Genomic DNA, 19,614 nt, shown 5'->3' with positions numbered 1-19,614 from the left:
AATGCTTCATTTTTTAAAATATAGAATCTCTGGGGCTGGGATTGTGGCTCAGCGGTAGAGTCCTCGCCTAGCACGGACAGAACCCAGGTTCGATCCTCAGCACCACATAAAAATAAAAAGGCATTGTGCTGTGTCCATCTACACCTAAAAATATAAATATTAAAAAAGAAAAATATATAGAACTATCTCATTATGGTTAGCAAATCACACAACACAACCAAACCTATTATGTTTGAACACTTAAGTATTATTTATTTGAAAAGAAACTGACCATAGGAAAAAAATTTAAAGAGCTTTATGGAAATATCATTTTATTTTGTAATGATGGGGACAGGGAGTCTTAAGATGATTTTCTAAAATCTAAGCTAGGAAAGGTACATCCAACTTTGAGAATATCACATTAACACACAAAACTTTGTCAAGGCCTTTGATAGCTAGGTAAGTCTCCAAAAAATCTTTTTTGGGAACTTATGAATATGTAACAAGGATACACACAAAAATAGACCCAACTATTACATGACAGTAAGTCTATAAATCATCAATGAAGAACAATCTTATGCTAATACAACCTTGTGACTTCAATTTCTATGAGCAAAATTACAAAGCCAATTTCAGAAAATCTAGTGGGTCTCTTTTTAGTTTAGATGTTCATTGAAAATAACGCAGGAAAACATTCTGATTTGCTACTTTCTCTTTACCTCTGAAGCTATGCTTACCCAGCCACTTCTTACTCCACATCCTCTCTGACTCAGAGACTATTTGGAGAGGACACCTGTTTTAAATGGATCCACAGGAAATACCTATGTGGTCTATCACAGTGTGACCCTGCATCTGGTTGGTTGAAATACGATCATGATTTAAGGGAAAAAAAAAAAATGCTGCCCACAGACTGAGGCAACTTTAGAGTGACAACATTTACTGGAAGGCAGAGGGAATCCAGTTTATATTTATTTTCGTCCCATTAAGCTCTGGTTTCGTACTGCGGGTGGGGTGGGGCGGCGGAAGTCAATGGGTAAAAGTGAGTTTAATGCCCCAAGGACTTAAGTTACAGCACATGGGTTTTGTTTTTGAATTGAATGGAGTCTTTAGCAGCAAGTGTTACCTGGCACTACTTTCTTTATAGCTTTACATTTATAAACCTCTTGTCCAAAGTTCATATTCTAGCTTGTGTTGTTTGTTGTCAGGATGATAAACCTCTTGCAGAACAGTGCAGGGTAGTCCCCGCCTGAAAGCACGATTTATGAGTCAGGGGCGACCTGACAGCGCTGACACCTCCCCTGGACCCGCACTGGGCACCTCGCCTGGCCCAGAGCAGCGTCCCAGGGGCTGGAACACTGGTTGACAGGAGGGTCCCCTGATTCAATCCAGGTTCCTGGCCCCCTCGCCCGGGCCCTGCTCCCTCCACGCCCGGCAGATGCCATCAGCGGCAGTTCTCCAAGTCACTGTGCACTTCCCGAGCCCGGGTGACACTCTCGGAGCCCGCCCACCCCTTCCCGGGACGCCTAGAGGGCGCCCCCGGCCGGGTCTCCCGGGCCCCGCGAAAGCAGGAGCAGAATGACGAAGGTGACGGAAGAGATGACGCCACGCCGCCCGCCTGGCCGCAGCCGGCCACCGGGAGCGCCCACAAACAACGCCCCGCCCGCGCAGGTCGCCCGGGCTCTCGCGGCCGCGCTTGTCCCGCGGGGCACGCGCTCTCCCGCAGCCCCCGCCCCCTGTCACGCCGCGTCCGGGTTCCCACGGCGCTCGCCCCCGCGCGCCTGGCGCCGCCCGCGCGCCCTCCGCGCCGCCCGGCCCGCCCAGGCCTCTCGCGAACATGGCGCTTGTCCCCTGCCAGGTGCTGCGGGTGGCGATCCTGCTGTCCTATTGCTCTATCCTGTGCAATTACAAGGCCATCGAAATGCCCTCGCATCAGACCTACGGAGGGAGCTGGAAATTTCTGACGTTCATTGATCTGGTAAGGCCGTCCCCTCCCCCCAACCGCCCGCCCTGCGCCCGGTGTCCCGTGTGCGTTTCGGGGGCGCCAGCACCTGCGCGCCTTCCCCTGTGCTCGCGCCTTCCCAGTGACGCTTCACAGCGTCTGAAGGCCTGGCTGCCTCCGCTGTGGCACCTTTGGAACCACCCACCGTTACCTGATAGCTGGGGATGAATGGAGGTGGGGCGTGGAGAGGGACACAGACCTGCTTCTAAGAGGTGACATGAGAAGATTCATCATCTACCCAAAGCATCCGACGACCTTGATCACGAGTGGCCTCAGTCGCATTCGCCCTCAAGGTGCTTTCTAGAGCACCCGCCATCGCCATCGGATAAATTTGCAGCATCGAAGGAAACTGGGTATTGTCTAGTTACTTGAAGCTTCTGTGAAAGCGCCCAAATCCCTCTTCTATGACAGATGAAGCACCTAATAAACTTAACTTGTTTGCATCTGTTTTTTTGCCCATTGTCAATAGTTTCCTTACAACCTTTGCCCTAGAAACATCAAGGGAGAGAGATTTTCAAAGTGTATTCCTACTGTGGCTGTGCACTGCTCTTGGTCTCCTCTGGTATAAGTTTGCAGTGTTTGCATAAGCAGGTCCTCTGTTGGCACCACATGATATCAGGTATAGGTTATTATTATTTTAAAGGTTGTCTGTTTCTGGCACTAAAAGGGCTTCCACAGGGACACTTTTGGAACTTCTGGGCCAAAGGTGACTAAGCTCAGGACACACACACAAACACACACACAAGCACACAAAAAGACTATCAAGCATGGGCAGAGGGTTAAAACAAAAGCAATAGAGTTCTAAAGGACTCAGAGAAAATGCAGAACCAGCTGCTGGAATGCTGGAACTGTCTGTTCAAGATTTACACAAGGTTGGCCACACACCACAGCTGTCATCACTTTGATTGAACCTTCATTTTGATAAAGAGAACTTGATACTTACTTTAAGGTCTTTCCAAAGGTTCAGTATGCCTCAAAAAAAAAAAAAAAGCCATTAGAGGCTTTAGAATACCACCTATATTTGCAATATATTTCAGAGAGCAATTTAAATTCTTTTCCCCAGCAATCCTAGGCACACATGGAGTGCTCCAAGTTTTCATTTTCAAATCTTCCACTTTCAACTCTTTCTTGAAACTAATCTGCCTCTGAGCATGTGAATTTCTTTCCAATAGCCTTTCTTCCTCTCCATTCATCCAGGTGAGGAGCAAATGCCAAGGCTGTGTCTCTTATTTTTTCTGAATGCTCCTTTTAGCATTCAGAAAATATGTGACTGTCACCAGGACTATCTTCATATCTGATCGAAAACCAATTGGAGTTGTTTTGACAGAAAGACTCATTGGATTGAGTAGCTTATCAATAAGAATTGGCTTCACCAATTATGTTATGCAGAAATTTTGCATAGATTGAATGAATTATCTCTATATCCCTAAGGTTCTGGTAAAGATGTGTAAAAGACACAAGTACCATATACAGAGCACCAGAAATCATGTCCCTTCTTCAAGTATTTAATCTTAAGTTAAAGATGTTTAGATGTATTTAAAAATACACACATAGATATTCAGAATTCTTTTAAGGGCCTAGGTGAACAAAACTCCTTATCCCATTCCTAAGGCAGATCTTAGAACTGACTGGCCCATTTGAGTGTTGCTAAGGAGGGAGCCATAGATTCTTCAAACAGTGCACAGCCCTGCCCTTGCCTTAGATGCTATTTTGCGGAGAACAAGTGAATGGATCAGTGGTGAGAGGGGTGGAAATTGAGTGTGTTGGTTACCCCAAGGGAAGGGACTGCTTTCTCACAATGGCATCGCTTCTAATGTGTTAGAAAACAAGGCTCACAAGAAACAATACACCTCCTGTAACCTTTGTGTGACATGGAATGGTAGTAGAGTCAGTCTGATGTGCTGTCATGCAGTTTCTATTTTAACATTTGATTATTGGACTTGCCTATTTTAAACATCAGTAATCTCAAAACTATACTTTTGTTTTCTATTCCAGTATTTAGATGATAGATTCAAATATAAAACTTGTACTTTTGTATTTATATTTGGCCCTGTGTGTGTATAGGGCCTTTAGCCAACCCTTCAAAATCTTTACACTTTGTGGCTCCTGATTGAAATACAATAATTATACTTAGCCAAGAGTTCCTGTGAGAAAGTATGTCTGAAATATATTTGTAAAAGCTCACATGCAAAGTGTTACTCTTTTTATTAGAGATTTCAAGTCCTTAGAGCTTAAAACAACCATCTTGTCAGTCTGCCATCATGGCATGAAAAGATGAGGCTACTAAAATGTACCTGTTTAATTTTACATTTTTTTGTGTACTTAAGAAGATACTGAATGAACTTTATTTCCTAGTGCCTTTGACAATTTTAATGATTCTAAACTTATTGGAGCAATTTGGAAGAGGGTTTAGCTTCATCAGAATTTTAATAAGAAGGCTCTTTTTCTGGCCAACCTGGTTGCAGAGTCAGGGCATTAATCCTGATGGTCACAGTTGGATTCCATGGTCTATGGCATCAGTTTACTCTAATGGGAGTCGGGAAATTCAGACTAATGTCTCCAGGTGCAGATGATTCCATGGTAGTGGCCTCTAGCTGTATTTGCATTGCTCTGTGGGTATGAAAGTCATTCTAATAGCATCAGAGCTCATGGTCAAAAACTGGAAAGCATGTTATTATTACCACATACTATTATGGCCCAAGAGCTTCTTTTCCTAGTATTGAAAGATTGTAAAAGAACCTGATCATTTTTTGAAAGTTCAAGTTAGTAAATGGAAAAAGAAACACTGTCTTGGTGTGGTAGGCAGAATTATGGGTCCCCAAAGATTTCAACATCCTCATGGCCAGAACCTGTGAATATGTTATATTGTATAGCAAAGGGAATGAAGATTGCTGGTCAACTGACCTTAAAATAGGGGGATTATTCTGGAATATCTAGTTGGGCCCAATGTTATGGCTTTGGTTCTTTTGGAATGATTCTTATTCTCAAAGAATGATGATAATACAATCGGAATGGACACTACCACAGAATCTTGAGGGTCCTTAGAGATGGAATGAGGAAACAGAAGAGTCATTTGAAAGAAGATGTGACTGAGGAGGAAAGTCACAAATAGATCATCAACATTGCTGGTGCTGAATGGAAGAGGAGTCATGAGCCAAGGAGTGTGAAAGGCATTTAGAAACTGAGAATAAGGAAAATGGATTTTCCACTGGAGTTTCTGGAAGAACACAGCCCTGAGTTTTAACCCAATAAAACCAGTTTTGGACTTTCTGACCTCAGGAATTGTGAAACAATTACTTGTGTTGTTTAAGCCACTGAACTAATAGTAACTTCTTACAGGAGCAATAGAAAACTCATACATTTGGCTTTAAAGCTTCTGACCTGGAAAAAAAATCTAATTTTTTTTTTTTTACTTATGTGAAACAAAATACTCTACTAGTCCTTGTATATTAAATAACTGGCTAATTTTATCTTTAACCAAAACATAGGTTTTTACCCATGAAACTCTGTGGAGAAGACATGCATGTAATGTGCAGTGTGAGAATTTATAGACTGAAAAACATTGGAAAATGTTAGGACTTTTCTCTTTGTTTTTAAATATATTTTTTAATATTTATTTTTTAAATTGTAGTTGGACACAATACCTGTATTTATTTTTATGTGGTGCTGAGGATCAAACTCAGGGCCTTGCTCATGCTAGGCAATCAATTTACCGCTGAGCCACAACCCCAGCCCTAGGCCTTTTCTTAACTGTGAATTATTTAAGAAACTATTGTTTGCAAAATGCCAGGCCAAGGCTAAGGGAAGGAATCCTCTTAACTGGAAATAATCTGGAAAAAAACTGAAAATTTTAAACAAACTGATGTTCCAGTATTTCCTTAATAAATATCACAACTGATGAATTTTCTTAAAATGATGGAGACTTGTTCCCTTATTCCTTGCTGTGATCCTTCTCATAGATACTGCCAAAGACAATAAAAAAAGAAGAATCAAAATAAAACCAGCAATAAATAAATGAAAACGGCAGCTGTAATTTGAAGCTTCACCCTAGGACTTGGGGTATATGGGAATTTTCCCTTTCCAGATTTTTAATGAGCATTCTTTTCTTTTCTCCTCCCGAAATATTAAAAATAATAGAAATTTTAAACAGCATATCAACCAGAACTTTATTTGAATGTGTATGGTAAATTGCCTAACAAATAAGTCAGAACCAACTTCTTTGAAAAACATAAACTGGGAGTTTGTTATTAAAAATTAAATTAATAATGATATTGGGTTTGAGAGTTGGATTTTTAAAGATTGGAACAGAGATCTGGCTATCTCTTTTGCTCTGCTTTATGGTACTTACTGTTTATGATCCTCATTATTCCTCCTGTACTGGACTTTTCATTCATGCATTGGCAGTATATTGTTGCCAAGATGCTGCCTACTCAAAGGGTGGGCTGAGACCCACATGAGCCGCTATCTCTGGGAGCTGGCTTCACCCCACACCTTGAGTCAGAATTTGCATTTTACTGAGCTTATCAGGTGATTTCCATTGCACATTTTGGTTTGATAAAAGCTACTCTAGGAATTTTGTAGTTTAATGTGGGATAGCTGTAGGGCCCAGCCTTCACGTAGGCATTCTGCCTACTTTCAAAACATATTTAAAGTGGCTTTCACTATGGCATAATTAAAGACATGTAAAAACTTACAACTTGAAAATAAAAGAAAAAAATAGAAACAGGCACAGAGATGGGTAGTTTTTACAATTGAGAAATGAATTAAATAAGCTTTAGGGTAGCCAATGCAAAACTGAAGAAATTGTTTGATAATCCTTAGATTTGGAATAAAGGACGCATACCAATTTATCAGGAAAAAGACAGTTTCTTTCCACACATTAACTTTTCAAGGTTATTTATCACTCAGATCCTCATATAACGTACATCAGGTAGCATGATAGATAATTCCTTAAATTACTTTTTTGGCAGAATGTACAGGAATGTCCTTATAGTTGATGTTTCTTTTATTGTAATTTTATGAAAGCCAAACACATTTGGCAGAGGGAAAGAATTTCTGGAGAAGTTAAAGGTAATATAATCTAGGTACATTGTTGTTTTTGTTATCAAAATCCACAGGAAAACCACAGAAGGAGCCGGATAAATAAGGGCTCTGATGTGGAAGAGATTGTGCTGTTCAAAGCAGGAAATGGTCAAGTATACCTGGTTGATACATTTTTTGCTTTAAGGCTCATGAGAATTTTTGACATTTGGAAAAATGTTGAAAAGGCAGAGTGAACTGCATAAGTATACAGAATTTTGCAATTGAGTTAGCCTTATATTTACTTACCTACTTATCATAAAAGACAGTCTTGACTATAGTTCATGACTTAATTTAAATAGGAAATAAAATATCTTGAGAAGAGCTTTTGCATGTTATTATCTAACTATGGTGTTTAGCCAGTGAAAAGCACAGAATGCCATGTAAAGGCCAGAAGTTCATGAACAAAATTAGGTGGGATTTTGTTGTTGTTGTTGTTGTTTTTCACTTTTCCTTTTGGGGGGTTGAATCTGCACATTTTACTTCAGTAGGCTCAGACCATAATGTGCACATAAGCATAAAGCATCAAATCGTGTTTTTTTTTTTTTCCCTAACCTGGAAAATAATCCTGAGATTAATCCTTTGCAGAGAATCCTCCTTACCTTTGTGCAAATGTTGCTTTTGGATCAGACATAAAACAGGGGCCTGATTTTGTCAGATCTGGGGAAGTGGTTGGTGGTAGATTTACCCATTCCCTCTCTTAGTTGCAAATGTTATTGAAATTACAGAAAGTCATCTGACCACTGGTTGAGGTCACTTCTTTTCTCATCCTCACCATTCCCTGGTGTCTGGTATAACATTTAGCAAAATTGGTAGCTGCTCTTGAGGGTTTTCATTTGTTTCTCTATGTTCCCCTGAATTGTCACATGTTTCTGTGGAAGCATGAACAATAGTACAATTTTCCACATTGAATCAGATGTTCCTTTGATCCAAGCATGCTTGGAAAAGTCTTATTGCTCAGGAGTCCATAATACCACTGCTTTCTTTGGTGTAGCCTGTGGCTGTGAAGTTGAAGGACTCATTTCTCACCTGCACCGTAGTCCTGTACCAGTGCAGTGGGGACTGAAATGTCTTTGAAAATGACACACCCCTTGATAAGCTTCTTGGGGGAGTGGAATAAGATGAAGGAGGGAGGCATGAAATTATAAGATGTCAGACAATGTGCCTGCCCCTTCATGTTGACTTATGTCAGCTCTCTAAGATTGCATTATAATTTGAAATTTTTAATTTCAAAAGCAATGCATAACTAATATAGAGAATTTGTACATTTTTTGCCTCACTTTGGCAGCACAAAAAAAGAAAAAGAAAACTTATTATACATATGTATTTATGTGAAATCATAGGGAAGAAAATACATTACATCTTAAATTCTGCCTAATTTCCTTGCATTTTAGTATTTTAGTGCTTCAAGGTGGTATTTACATACACAGAAACAGTCATACTACAGATATATATGGATATATGTGTGTACATTTATATGTTGTCATATTTCAGGAAAAAAGTCATATAATTTTTAAGAAATTACAGCTATCACTCAGATATCAATGTTAGTATTTTGATATTTTTCTTTTCAATCATATATGTACTTTAAGAAGAAAGTTCAATGTATACACATGGTTTTTAAAAATTGGTTTTTAATTCACATACTTCAAAATTCTTGTTGGTGCAAGCTCTGTAAATTTTGACAGAATTGTGTGGCTACAATTAACCACCTAAAAGCATTCCTTCATGTGTGCTGGCCTCTTTATAGTCAAACCCTCCCCTGACTTTTACCAACTGCAGATTTGTTTTCTAGAAAAAATATAGGCCTACAGCATGTCTCTGAGTCTGTCTGTGTCCTTCACTTAGCACAATGCATTTCAGATTCATTCACGTCCTGCATATCAATAATTTGTCCCATTTGATTGCTGAGTGGTATTCCATGGTGCCACAGCTTGTTTATCTATCCATAAGTTGAAGTATATTTAAATTTTTCAGTTGCTCTGTGTCCTTTTCAGTATGGGTTTTTCTCTGTTTTAGCTGTTCTAAAAGGTGTCTGCCTGATGATATATTGTCTTGATTTTAATTTGTGCTTCTCTCCTGACTAATGATGTTAAATTATATTTTCCTATGCATTTTTATCCTCTCTCTGTGTGTATGCCTGTGTGTATGTGTGTGTGTGTGATTGTGAAAGAGTGTGTGCAAGCTGGGTGCAGTTGTGTGCTCACTTATAATTGCAGTGACTTAGGAGGCTGAGCCAGGAGGATCATAAGTTTAAGGCCAGCTTCAGCAATGTAGTAAGACACTGTCTCAAAAAATTAAAAGGACTGAGAAAGTAGTTCAGGTAAAGTGCTCCTGTTTTCAATCTCTGGTACCAACCAACAAACAAATAAAAACAAAACAAAGCAGAACAAAACACACACACACACACACACACACACACAGAAAGAAAGAAAGAAAGAAAGAAAAAGGATGGATTCAAATCTTTGCCTATAAAAAAATTGATTTTTTTATTATTAAGCTTTGAGAAATTTTATGTATGCCAAAAAAATAATACTTTGTCAAATATGTGATTTGCAAATATTTTCTCCCTGTCTGTGGCTTATCTTTTAATTTTATTAGTAATATCTTTGGCAGAGCAAAAGTTTATCATTTTGATGACATCTAAGCTATTATTTTTTTTATTTTATGGAACTTTTTTTTTTGTTGTTGTTATTGGGGATTGAACCCAGAGGCACTTAATCACTGAGCCACATCCCCAGCCCTTTTTTGTCTTCTATTAGAAACAGGGTCTCACTGAGTTTCCTGGAGCCTCGCTAGAATGCTGAGGCTGGCTTTGAACTTGCGATTCTCATGCCTCAGCCTTCCAAGCCACTGAAATTACAGGTGTGCACCACTGAGCCCAGCTGGAACCTGTTTTTGATGTATCTAAGAACTCTTTGCCTAAAATAAAGTCACAAAGATCCACCCCTGCCTTTTTCCTTCTAGAAGTTTTATAGTTTTGAGTCTTTCTTTTCCTTTTTTTTTTTTTTTTTTTTTGGTGCATGATGTGCAGTCTTTCCAACAGCATTTCTTGAAGAGATTTTCCTTTCACTTTTGATTGGCTTTTGATTCCTAAGTCATGCTCTGTATATGTATAATTCTGAACTCTGTTCTCTGCCAGTGAAAAGTATCTTTGTCCTTCGGTATCACACTGTCTTGACTGTTGTAGTGTTATAGTATGTCTTGAAAGCAAGTAGTGCCTTAAGTTCTCCAACTTGGTTCTTTTTCAAAGATTGTTCAGAGTATTCTAATTACTTTGTTTTCCTGTCTAAATTTTTAAACGATTTTTTTCAATATCTACACACAATCCCACTGGTATTCTTTAGCATTATGTCACTGAATCTAAATAACAATCTAGGGAACATTGACATCTTAATATTTATTTTTCCGATTCAGGAACATGGGGTATGCATCTTAAGTTAGATTTCTGAGTTAATTTCTTTGGGGGTTGGGGTTGTGGCTCAGTGGTAGAGCACTTGGACTGGCACATGTGAGGCACTGGGTTGGATCTTCAGCACTACATAAAAAATAAATAAATAAAATAAAGGTATTGTGTTTATCTACAACTAAAATAAATAAATACATTTCTTTCTTTGGTGTTTTGTAGTTTTCAGCATATTGCTCATGTACCTATTTTGCTGGGTTTATACTTATTTTATTTTTATTAGGGTTGTTGTGAATGGTACTTTAAACTATTTTTATTAATCCTTTTATATTTAATTGACATTTTATTTGAGGTAATTGTAGAGTCACATCAGTTGTAAGAAATACAGAGACACCTGTGTAGTTGCCTTTACACAGTTTCCCCTAATGGTCACATCTTATAAAACTGTTGTATATTATTAGAATCAGGAGATTGATATTGAAACAGTCAAGATATAGAAACTTACAGTCATAGTCTTTTTATGACCATACCTATCTTTTACTTCCACTTCAACCCTGAACCAGGCAACCATTGATTTGTTCTTTTTATGATTTTGTCATTCCAGGAATGTTACATCAGTTCAATCATAGAAATCTGGCTTTTGGGGATTGCCTTTTTTCACTTACTATAATTCCCTGGAAAGTCATCCAAGTTATCACGTCTATTGGTAGTTTGTTTCTTTTCATTGCCAAGTAATATTTCATGGTTGTGGCTACACCACAGTTTATTTAACTATTTGTGCATTAAAAGACATCTGGATTGTTTCTGGTTCGGGGCTATTAAATAAATCTTCTGTGAACATTTATGCTTAGGTTTTTATATGATCTTAAGTTTTCATTTCTTTGGCATAAATATCCAAGAGGACAGTTGATGGATTGTATGGTAGTTGCAATTTTAGTTTAAAAGAAGCTACCAAACTCTTGCCCAGAATGGCAGTACCATTTCACATCTTCACCAAATGTGTGTGAATGATAGTTTCTCCCCATTCTTGCCAGATATTGTCAATATTGTACATTTTAGCCATTTTGATTGGTGTTTGATTGGAGTGATTTCAGATTGTGGTTATAATTTGCATTTCATATTTTTCTTGTGCATATTGGTTATCTGTGTATCCTCCTTAGTGAAGCAAATAATACTATTTTGTTAAATTTTACTTTCTGGTTGTTTATTGTTAGCATGTAGAGATATATTTGATTTTTGCATGTTGCCTTTACATCCTCTGATTTTATTAAACCCACTTATTAGTTCTAGGAACTCTGTGGTGGATCCCATAGGATTTTTAAAAATAATGTAGATAATCATGTTATCTGTTAATAGAGTCATTTTACTTTTTCCTTTCTAATCAGCATAGCTTTTATTTCTTTTTCATGTTTTATTGTATTGGCTAAGACTGTCTGTATACTGTCCAATAGAAGAGATGTGAGCAGATATCTTTACCTTGTTTCTTCCTAGGGGAAAACATTCAGTCTTTTGCAGGTAATTATGGGGTTACATTGAGTTTTTTTTTTCCTGATATTTATCAGTTTAAATTTCCTTCCATTCCTAGTTTTCTGAAAATTTTCTTTTTAGTATTAATAGATGTTGAATTTTGTTATGTAGTTTAACTATATCTACTGATATTTTCATATGGTTTTTATTTTTTTTCCTGTTAATATGGTGAATTATATTACCTGATTTTTACTTATTGAACTGGTCTTGTGTTCCTGGAGTAAATGCCACTTAATTGTGAAGTATTGTCCTCTTTATATATACCACATTTGATTTGCTAATAATTTTTGAGCTATTTTTAATCTCTTTTCTTGAAAAATATCCATCAATTTTTTTAAATCTTTGTCTGGTTTCAATATTAGATTATGCTGGCCTCATTCCTCTACAGTACTCTGGAAAAGATTAAGTAGAAATAGTATTGCTTCTTTGTGAAATATTTGGTAGAATTTACTACTGAAAATCACTGTAATTTTTTTTGTTGAAAAGTTTCATTTGCAAATTTAGTTTGGTTGATTTCAAAGCCTAGAACTGTTAAGGTTATTAGTTGTTTTTTAAATTGATATTTGATAGTTTGTCTTTCACAGAATTGGTCCATTCCACCTTTTAGTATCCTCTTCTTATCTTTCTTTTACTGTTCATAGGGTTTGTAGTCATAACCACATTTCAGATGTGAATTGGTAATATGTATCTTATTTTTGTTTTCTTCATCTGTTTGGTTAATGTTTCTCAACATTTATTGTTTTTTTTTCTCCTCCGATGAGTAGCTTTTTTCCTATTTTTATTCCATTTTCAATTTCATTGATTTCTGTTTTTACCTGCCTATCATGTTGAATATTCCATGTGTACTTGGCATGTGTATTCTGCTGTTACTGAGTGTTCCTTAAATGTCGATTACATAGTTTGTTAATACTATGGCTCAGGTGTTCTATATCCTTGTTGATTTACTGTCTGTTTACTCTGATTAACTGAGAAAGGAGAATTAAACTGTGTAAGTATAATTATGTGTTTGTCTATTTCACATTTCAGTTCTATCAAGTTTTTGTTTGTTTGTTTTATTTTTAAGTTTTAAGACAGGATTTTGCTAAGTTGCAGAGGCTGACCTTGAACTTGTGATCCTCCTGCCTCAGCCTACCAAATAGCTGGGTTGTAGACATGTGTCACTGGGCCCAACTCTATCAGTTTTTGCATCATGTATTTTGGAGCATGGAACAATGTTAAGTGCATACAAATGCAGGAATAATGTGTATCATGGTGAATTGACTCTTTTGTCATTACCAATTTGATTCTTTTTCCTTGGTGATTTTCTTCATCTGATATTAATGAACCTATTATTACAGATTTATTTGATTAGTGTTTGCATAGTATGTATTGTTCCTTTTTACTTGTATATTATTATTTTTTTGAGTTTTTTTTAATATCTATTTATTTATTTAGTTAGTTTGTTTTCGGCAGACACAACATCTTTGTTTGTATGTGGTGCTGAGGATCGAACCCGGGCCGCACGCACGCCAGGCGAGCGTGCTACCGCTTGAGCCACATCCCCAGCCCTCCTTTTTACTTTTAGCTTATCTATATTAGTATACTTCAAGGAAGTTTTCTTGCAGACAATATATAGTTGAATCTCATTTTTAAATTTAATGTGATCATTGTTTTAATAGGCACTGTTTTTATTTGATGCCATTATTAAAATGGTTGAATTTAGGCTTGTCATTTTAGTATTTGTTATTCTTTTTGTTTTTCTTTTCCTATTTTCTGCCTTCATTTGAATTATTTGAATATTTTTATCACACTGCATTTCATTTTAATTTATCTGTTGGCTATTCAAATATATATCTCTTCTATTATTTTATTTATTTATTTGGGGGTCTTGTGCATACTAAAAATATATGCTCTGCCTCTGAGCTATATCCTCAGTGTTGTATTATTTTAATTATTGCTCCAGAGATTACTATATACAAACTTAGCTTTACATAATCTAATTAAAGCAACTAGTTTATTTATTGCATTTATATAACTCCATAGATAATAGTATAATTTTTGCTAGTTATAGTAAAATATTTTAAGGAACTTAATAGAGTAAAATAGTCTATTAAATTTACTCAAATACTTACCATTTATATTGTTCTTTCTTTAGTTCTTATATCCATATTTCCCTTTGGTATTATTTTTCATCAGCCTGATAATTTACATTTAGCATTTTACTAAGAAGTCTACTGGCTATAGATTCTCTGAGTTTTCCTTCAGTTTTGCCTTCATTGAAGGATATTTTTGCTGGGTATAAAATTCTGGTAACAGTTCTTTTCTTTCACCACTTGAAAGATCATGTGCTATTGTCATCTGGCCTTCATTTTGGATAACAAATTTGTAGAAGTTCAACATGTTGCTTCCTTGAATGTAATATGTTTTTTCTTCTAGTTACCTTTAATATTTTCCTTATTATAATTTTGGTGATTACATGTCTGGGTATGTTTTTATGAGTTTATCTTGATAGGGGTTTGCTGAGCTTCTTGAGTATGTAGTCTGTGTGTTTCACCCATTTGAGAAGTTTACAGCTATTATTTATTTAGGTATTCTTTCTATAACTATATCTTTTTTAAAAAATATTTTAGTTGTAGATGGACACAATATCTTTATTTTATTTATTTTTATGGGAAGCTGAAAATCAAACCCTGTGCCTCACATGTGCTAGGCAAGGGCTCTACCACTGAGCCTCAATCCCAGCCCCTGTAACTATTTCTTTTGTCTCTTCTTCTGGGACTCTGTTGATATGAATGTCAAATCTTTTTATTTTTATTCTTGAGGATTCATTCCTTTTTTTTTAGTCTTTTTCCCTCCCTCTGTTTTTGGGTTGTATATTTTCTACCCATCTTTCTTGAAGTTCACTGAAACTTACCTCAGTCATTTACTTTCTGCTATGGAGCCCACCCAGTGAATTTTTAAAATTTTGGATATTATATGTTTCATTTCTAAACTGTCCACCTGATTCCTTTTTACAGTTACTGTTTTACCAAGATAAATTTCTGTTGTTCATTCACTTGCACAGTTACCTTTATGGAGGATTGTTGAAGAGCTGCCTTAAAGTTCCTGTCTAGTAATTCCAATATCTAGGCCATCTTGGAATTGACATCTATTAATGACCTTTTTCTTCTCTTAATATTGGTCTGATTTTCCTGGCTCTTTGTAGTCAAGTTATTTGGGCTTATACCCAGAGCATTTTGGATGTTACATTGTGAGATTCTGGATTCTTTTAAAACCTTATAGGGAATACTGATACTTGTCTGTCATAGCAGGCTGTCAACCTGGTTAGGTTCAGATCTCATGTTCTATAGCTCATGGATGTTCTGGTGCCAGCAGAGATTTCAAAGATTTTGGTAGCTTTTTGTTTCGGACTGTGGCTTGCCCCACTCAGGAATTAGTCTGGGACGTCAGCAGTGGCTTATGTTGTATTTCGGGTCTTGAGGCTTCTATGATGCTTGATTAGGTCTGTTTTGAGTTGCGTCCAGGACAGAAGTCTGTGCATATGCAGAATTATGCACTGACCCTTTTCAGGTTTTTATCTGTGATTTTGTCTTCCTCTACAGCTCTCAGATCGCCTTTCTCTTGGTTCCTCTGATCAGAAGTATGGAGTCCTTTCAAGATTTCAGCTGTCAGGCAGTCCACACATGCATCAGAGTGAGGCAGTGAGAAGAGAGAGAGAAAACATTCCCCTCGGCCTTACGTTTATACAACAGGGCTTTCTTTTTCCTACTTTCTCTGGCCAGAGAGAGAGGCTATTCTTGGGGTTTTAGTTACCCACACTGAGGAGAAAAAAGCAGGGTTGGGGTGACATGAGCTGTAGCTCTCAGTAGCCTCTTCCCAGTTACCTGGCTGCAGTTTCTTCCCTCAGGTTCCAGGTATCAGTCTGCTCTCAGGTCAGATTTGGGGGAAAAAGAAGAAGAAAACTTCCAGAACCTCCCCCTTATGGGCCTTTATTCATTTTTACTTTTGTTCCTATCTGCCTGCCATTGTGTGCTTTTCAAAGTCCTCAGGTGGCTGCTTTGTGTATTCTGTTCAAGAGTTTTTAGTGATTAGTGAGAATGACAGGGGCCAACTCACTCCATTGATGATGGCACAGAAGTAGCCTATATATAGTTTTAATATCTATTTTTTCCATTTAAAATACTTTATAACAGTTTTCCATGCCATTGTACATTCTTTCATGACATCATTTTAAATTATTGCCTATTCATCAATGGGTATTTCTATTAATTGTTGCAGTGAATATGAAATATATACATAGATCTTTACATACACTTATGAAGGTTTTCTTAGATAAATTCTTAGAGGTGGAATAATTATACTAAAGTCTCAAGGGAATGTCTGAACTTTAAATCAATTTTTCATCTTCTCTGATACTTGGAATATTGATTTCTTTGTATTCTGATAACGTATGTAGAAGAATAATACCAATAGTCACTCCAGGTGCTTAAACCTCACAATTTCCTGTCTAGTACATTAACTGAAAAATTTTCACCATAAATTTCATAAATGTAAGTGACTAGCTACTTTTGACTCCATGTTTTTATAACTCAGTGATATTAGGTACATTTGGTTTGGACTCATACTTGAGTCAAATATAAATCTTTAGGTGCCTAGAACATCTTAATTAGTGTAGAATTGAGATGACTGAAGAGAGCAGAGTGGCTTTCTGTGTACAGCAAACATGAATATGCCTGCATAGTCCATTCCCTAAGCATTAAAATTGCCCTTAGCTTAGTCATGAGTGATTCATTAGGCTCAACTTGAAAAATTGGCTCCTCAGCATTCAGGGGTCCAAGGTAAGTGTATTTACTGTAATACTACACATCCTTTTCTATGTAATTGCACTTATACATACTTGTTGTTTCAAAAAAAAAAGACATATGAACATTTTGGAATCCATATAGAATGGGAAAGCAGCCTCTTCTAAAACATTAAAGCGTATTTTATGCCAGAATAAATAACTTCTGTATCAGAGCAGGTCAAGGTAGAGGAGAGAGTTGACATACTCCAAATGGTAATTTGAATGAGTTTAGGGAAGGAATCATTTTTATAAGTGTAGGAAGGATGGAGAGATCACAGCATACAAAAAACTAGGCTAGAAACTGAGAGCAGGTTACTATGCTAGACCTGCAGCAGAGACCCTTAGTGTTCATCCAGTGTGCAGGATTCCCTGGGGAATGGGAGGTGAGCAAAACATAGACCTCCAACTATCTCTTCTTTCCTCTGTCCAGTCTCCTGTCAGTGTTTCTCCTTGGTTAAGCCTAGAAGAAATCAAAGGTAAGGAAGCTGCTTCATGCAGTATGCAAAGATCTACCGAAGAGAATACAGGAAAAATTATTACATTGAAACCTCCTACCACAAATGTGTACAGAAGTCTCTGGCTAACTTGCAGATAATTGTATATGATGAAGCAACATGTTTGTTTCAAAACATTAATTTATAGTCGGATATATAAAATGATAATTATTAGAATATGAGTTCTTAGCAAATTATGCCGCCAGTTTATTAGAGAATTATATATAGCATATTATTTATCAATTAGTATAATATTATATATCCATTAGGCTTTATAGTATGTGAGATGAGTGCCAGGGTTCAGGAATCAAACTGAGTTTTAATCCCAACTTTTCCATCCACCAGCTGTCTGAGTCAAATGTATTACCTTCTGAAAGGCCTAATGTTACTATTTTGTTGTTGTTGTTGTTGACTACACAGAAGTAAGAATAGTACCTATCACATAGGATTGTTGTGAGGATTAAAAGAAGCAAGGTATGTAAATGGTATAACCCAATGCCAATACTTAATATGTGTTAAGAACTTAATAAATAAATGTTATCTGTTGTTCTAATTATTATATGTGTACCTGTGACTAGGCACAAAAACCTTGAGTTGATAGGACTGTGGTCATTTTAGGAAGAGACCAATTGCTAAATAGTATTTAGCAGGGATAAAGAATTAAATAATTAAATTCATAGACTATGGAGTAAGATCTCTTAGATAAGTAAATATAGACATAAATATATAGAGATGGATATTTAAAATTTTAGGTATACAATGGAAAGTAGGAAAATTCATAATAATGTCAAAAAGTTGGAATTTATAGTCAATCTTTTTCCAGAATCTAAGAGAATATTTCCATAAAAGCCAGGACTGGAGGAGTCAAGCATGGAATTCATGACCCACCCCGTATCTGCTGGTCTAACAATTGAGACATTGTCCATAAAACTCTTTTCTGTTTCTGACTCAAAGTGTCTGGAAAGACTTCTTATTCCAGGGTGCAGACCTGAGAGGCAGCCTGAATTTGTTTGCTTGATGATTAAAGCAGAAAACAGCTTGGTAGGAAAGAAGTCTGACAAGAGCTAAGAGAAGTGCATGGCATCCCAGGATTAGACTGTGCCAGATAAAGTGCTGTAGGTGGTTGCTAGCAGGAAGAGCTTGCAGCAGTGTGCTCTGGGATGTCTGGGTTCTTTTTTAGGTACAGTCATTAGCTGTCTAAAGGTGTTCGCCCAAAGACAGACTGCATATAAGATGTTGTCCTGGAAGAGCTACAGTATCACTCTCCCCTCATGTCTTCACCATGTCTCTTCTATGTTTAGCTATGCTTAAGTAGACAGGTGCTTAATGTTGAGTCATGATTGCCAGCAGAATTCAGTAGTCTAAAAGTGGTAGTGTCAGGGTGTAGTAGGTCACACTGTCTAGTTTGTGCAAGTATTCCTGTGGTGTTTGTGCCCTAATGAAATTACCAAATGGTGCATTTCTCCTTTGTTTCAGAGTACCAGAACCAGCCTATAAGGAGGAACAATGCTTCTCAACAAAGCAGAGGTTCCTAACGTGGAAGCCTACAGAATAATACAAAATTGAGCTAGACTTGCACATATAAACATTTTCAACCAAAGATTGGGGACAAGAATGGCACTCAAGTAAAGGAGTGACCCCAGATTAATCTACATATCCTTTGTTTAAAAATAACAGCATTAGACAAATATTTTCTTGTTCCACACTGAATAAATAGAAAAAAAAAAGAAAGATAACTATATGCAACCTTTGAAACTGACCACAGAACAAAGGAAAAGGATAGCAATCTGAAAACTTACATGAAGAAGAGAACAGAAAAGAAAAGTACTTACTATAGGAAACAAAAAAAAATTTTAGAAAACTGTTCAGGGTTGTCACTACAATGAAAAAGGCTATGGCTTCCGTGACACGGAGCATATGGCCAAGTTGAGAATGGAGAAATGAAAAGGCAGCAGGATGAGATGAAAAGAGGAGAAAAGGTAAAGGAAAATAATGGAAGAGAAAATGTGAGGTGAAGAGAATGGAAATTTAGTAGCAACTATTGATTGTTCATTGTTCCTGAAAAATAAACTACTGCAATTAGAACAAAATTAATAATCCAAACAAAATTGAAGAAAACTCTCCATGCTAGGGGCAATAAATAAATAACTAGAAAACCTGCAGAGGGTACATGGGTCAGAAAGATTCATTGTCTCTCAAGCAAAATGAATAAGAAATGACACCTATTTGGATTCATCCTTTGTGTTTTAAGATAATTATTAAATATCATGTAAGTATTTGTGCTCGAACAAAACACAAAGCCCTTCAA

General features: G+C 36.9%; 1 protein-coding gene across 4 annotated transcripts in view; it reads left to right on the top strand.

The window, feature by feature from the left end:
- Window positions 1–1,529: 1,529 nt before the first annotated feature.
- The window catches only part of Aig1 (androgen induced 1), a 237,753-nt gene continuing 219,668 nt past the window's right edge, over window positions 1,530–19,614 (top strand). For 3 of the 4 annotated variants that reach the window (XM_026397622.2, XM_077801681.1, XM_026397621.2), the window contains exon 1: window positions 1,751–1,954. In XM_026397622.2, the coding sequence (XP_026253407.1) occupies window positions 1,814–1,954 (141 nt within the window). In that variant the 5' untranslated portion in view covers window positions 1,751–1,813. Of the gene's footprint in view, window positions 1,648–1,750; window positions 1,955–19,614 lie in introns of those variants that run through there. The other variant, XM_077801682.1, reaches the window with a different exon arrangement.

This window comes from Urocitellus parryii, chromosome 8, assembly GCF_045843805.1.
Source record: "Urocitellus parryii isolate mUroPar1 chromosome 8, mUroPar1.hap1, whole genome shotgun sequence".
Lineage (NCBI taxonomy): Eukaryota > Metazoa > Chordata > Mammalia > Rodentia > Sciuridae > Urocitellus > Urocitellus parryii.
Note: the sequence above shows the minus strand (reverse complement) of the source record. Positions and strands in the feature narration are given on the sequence as shown.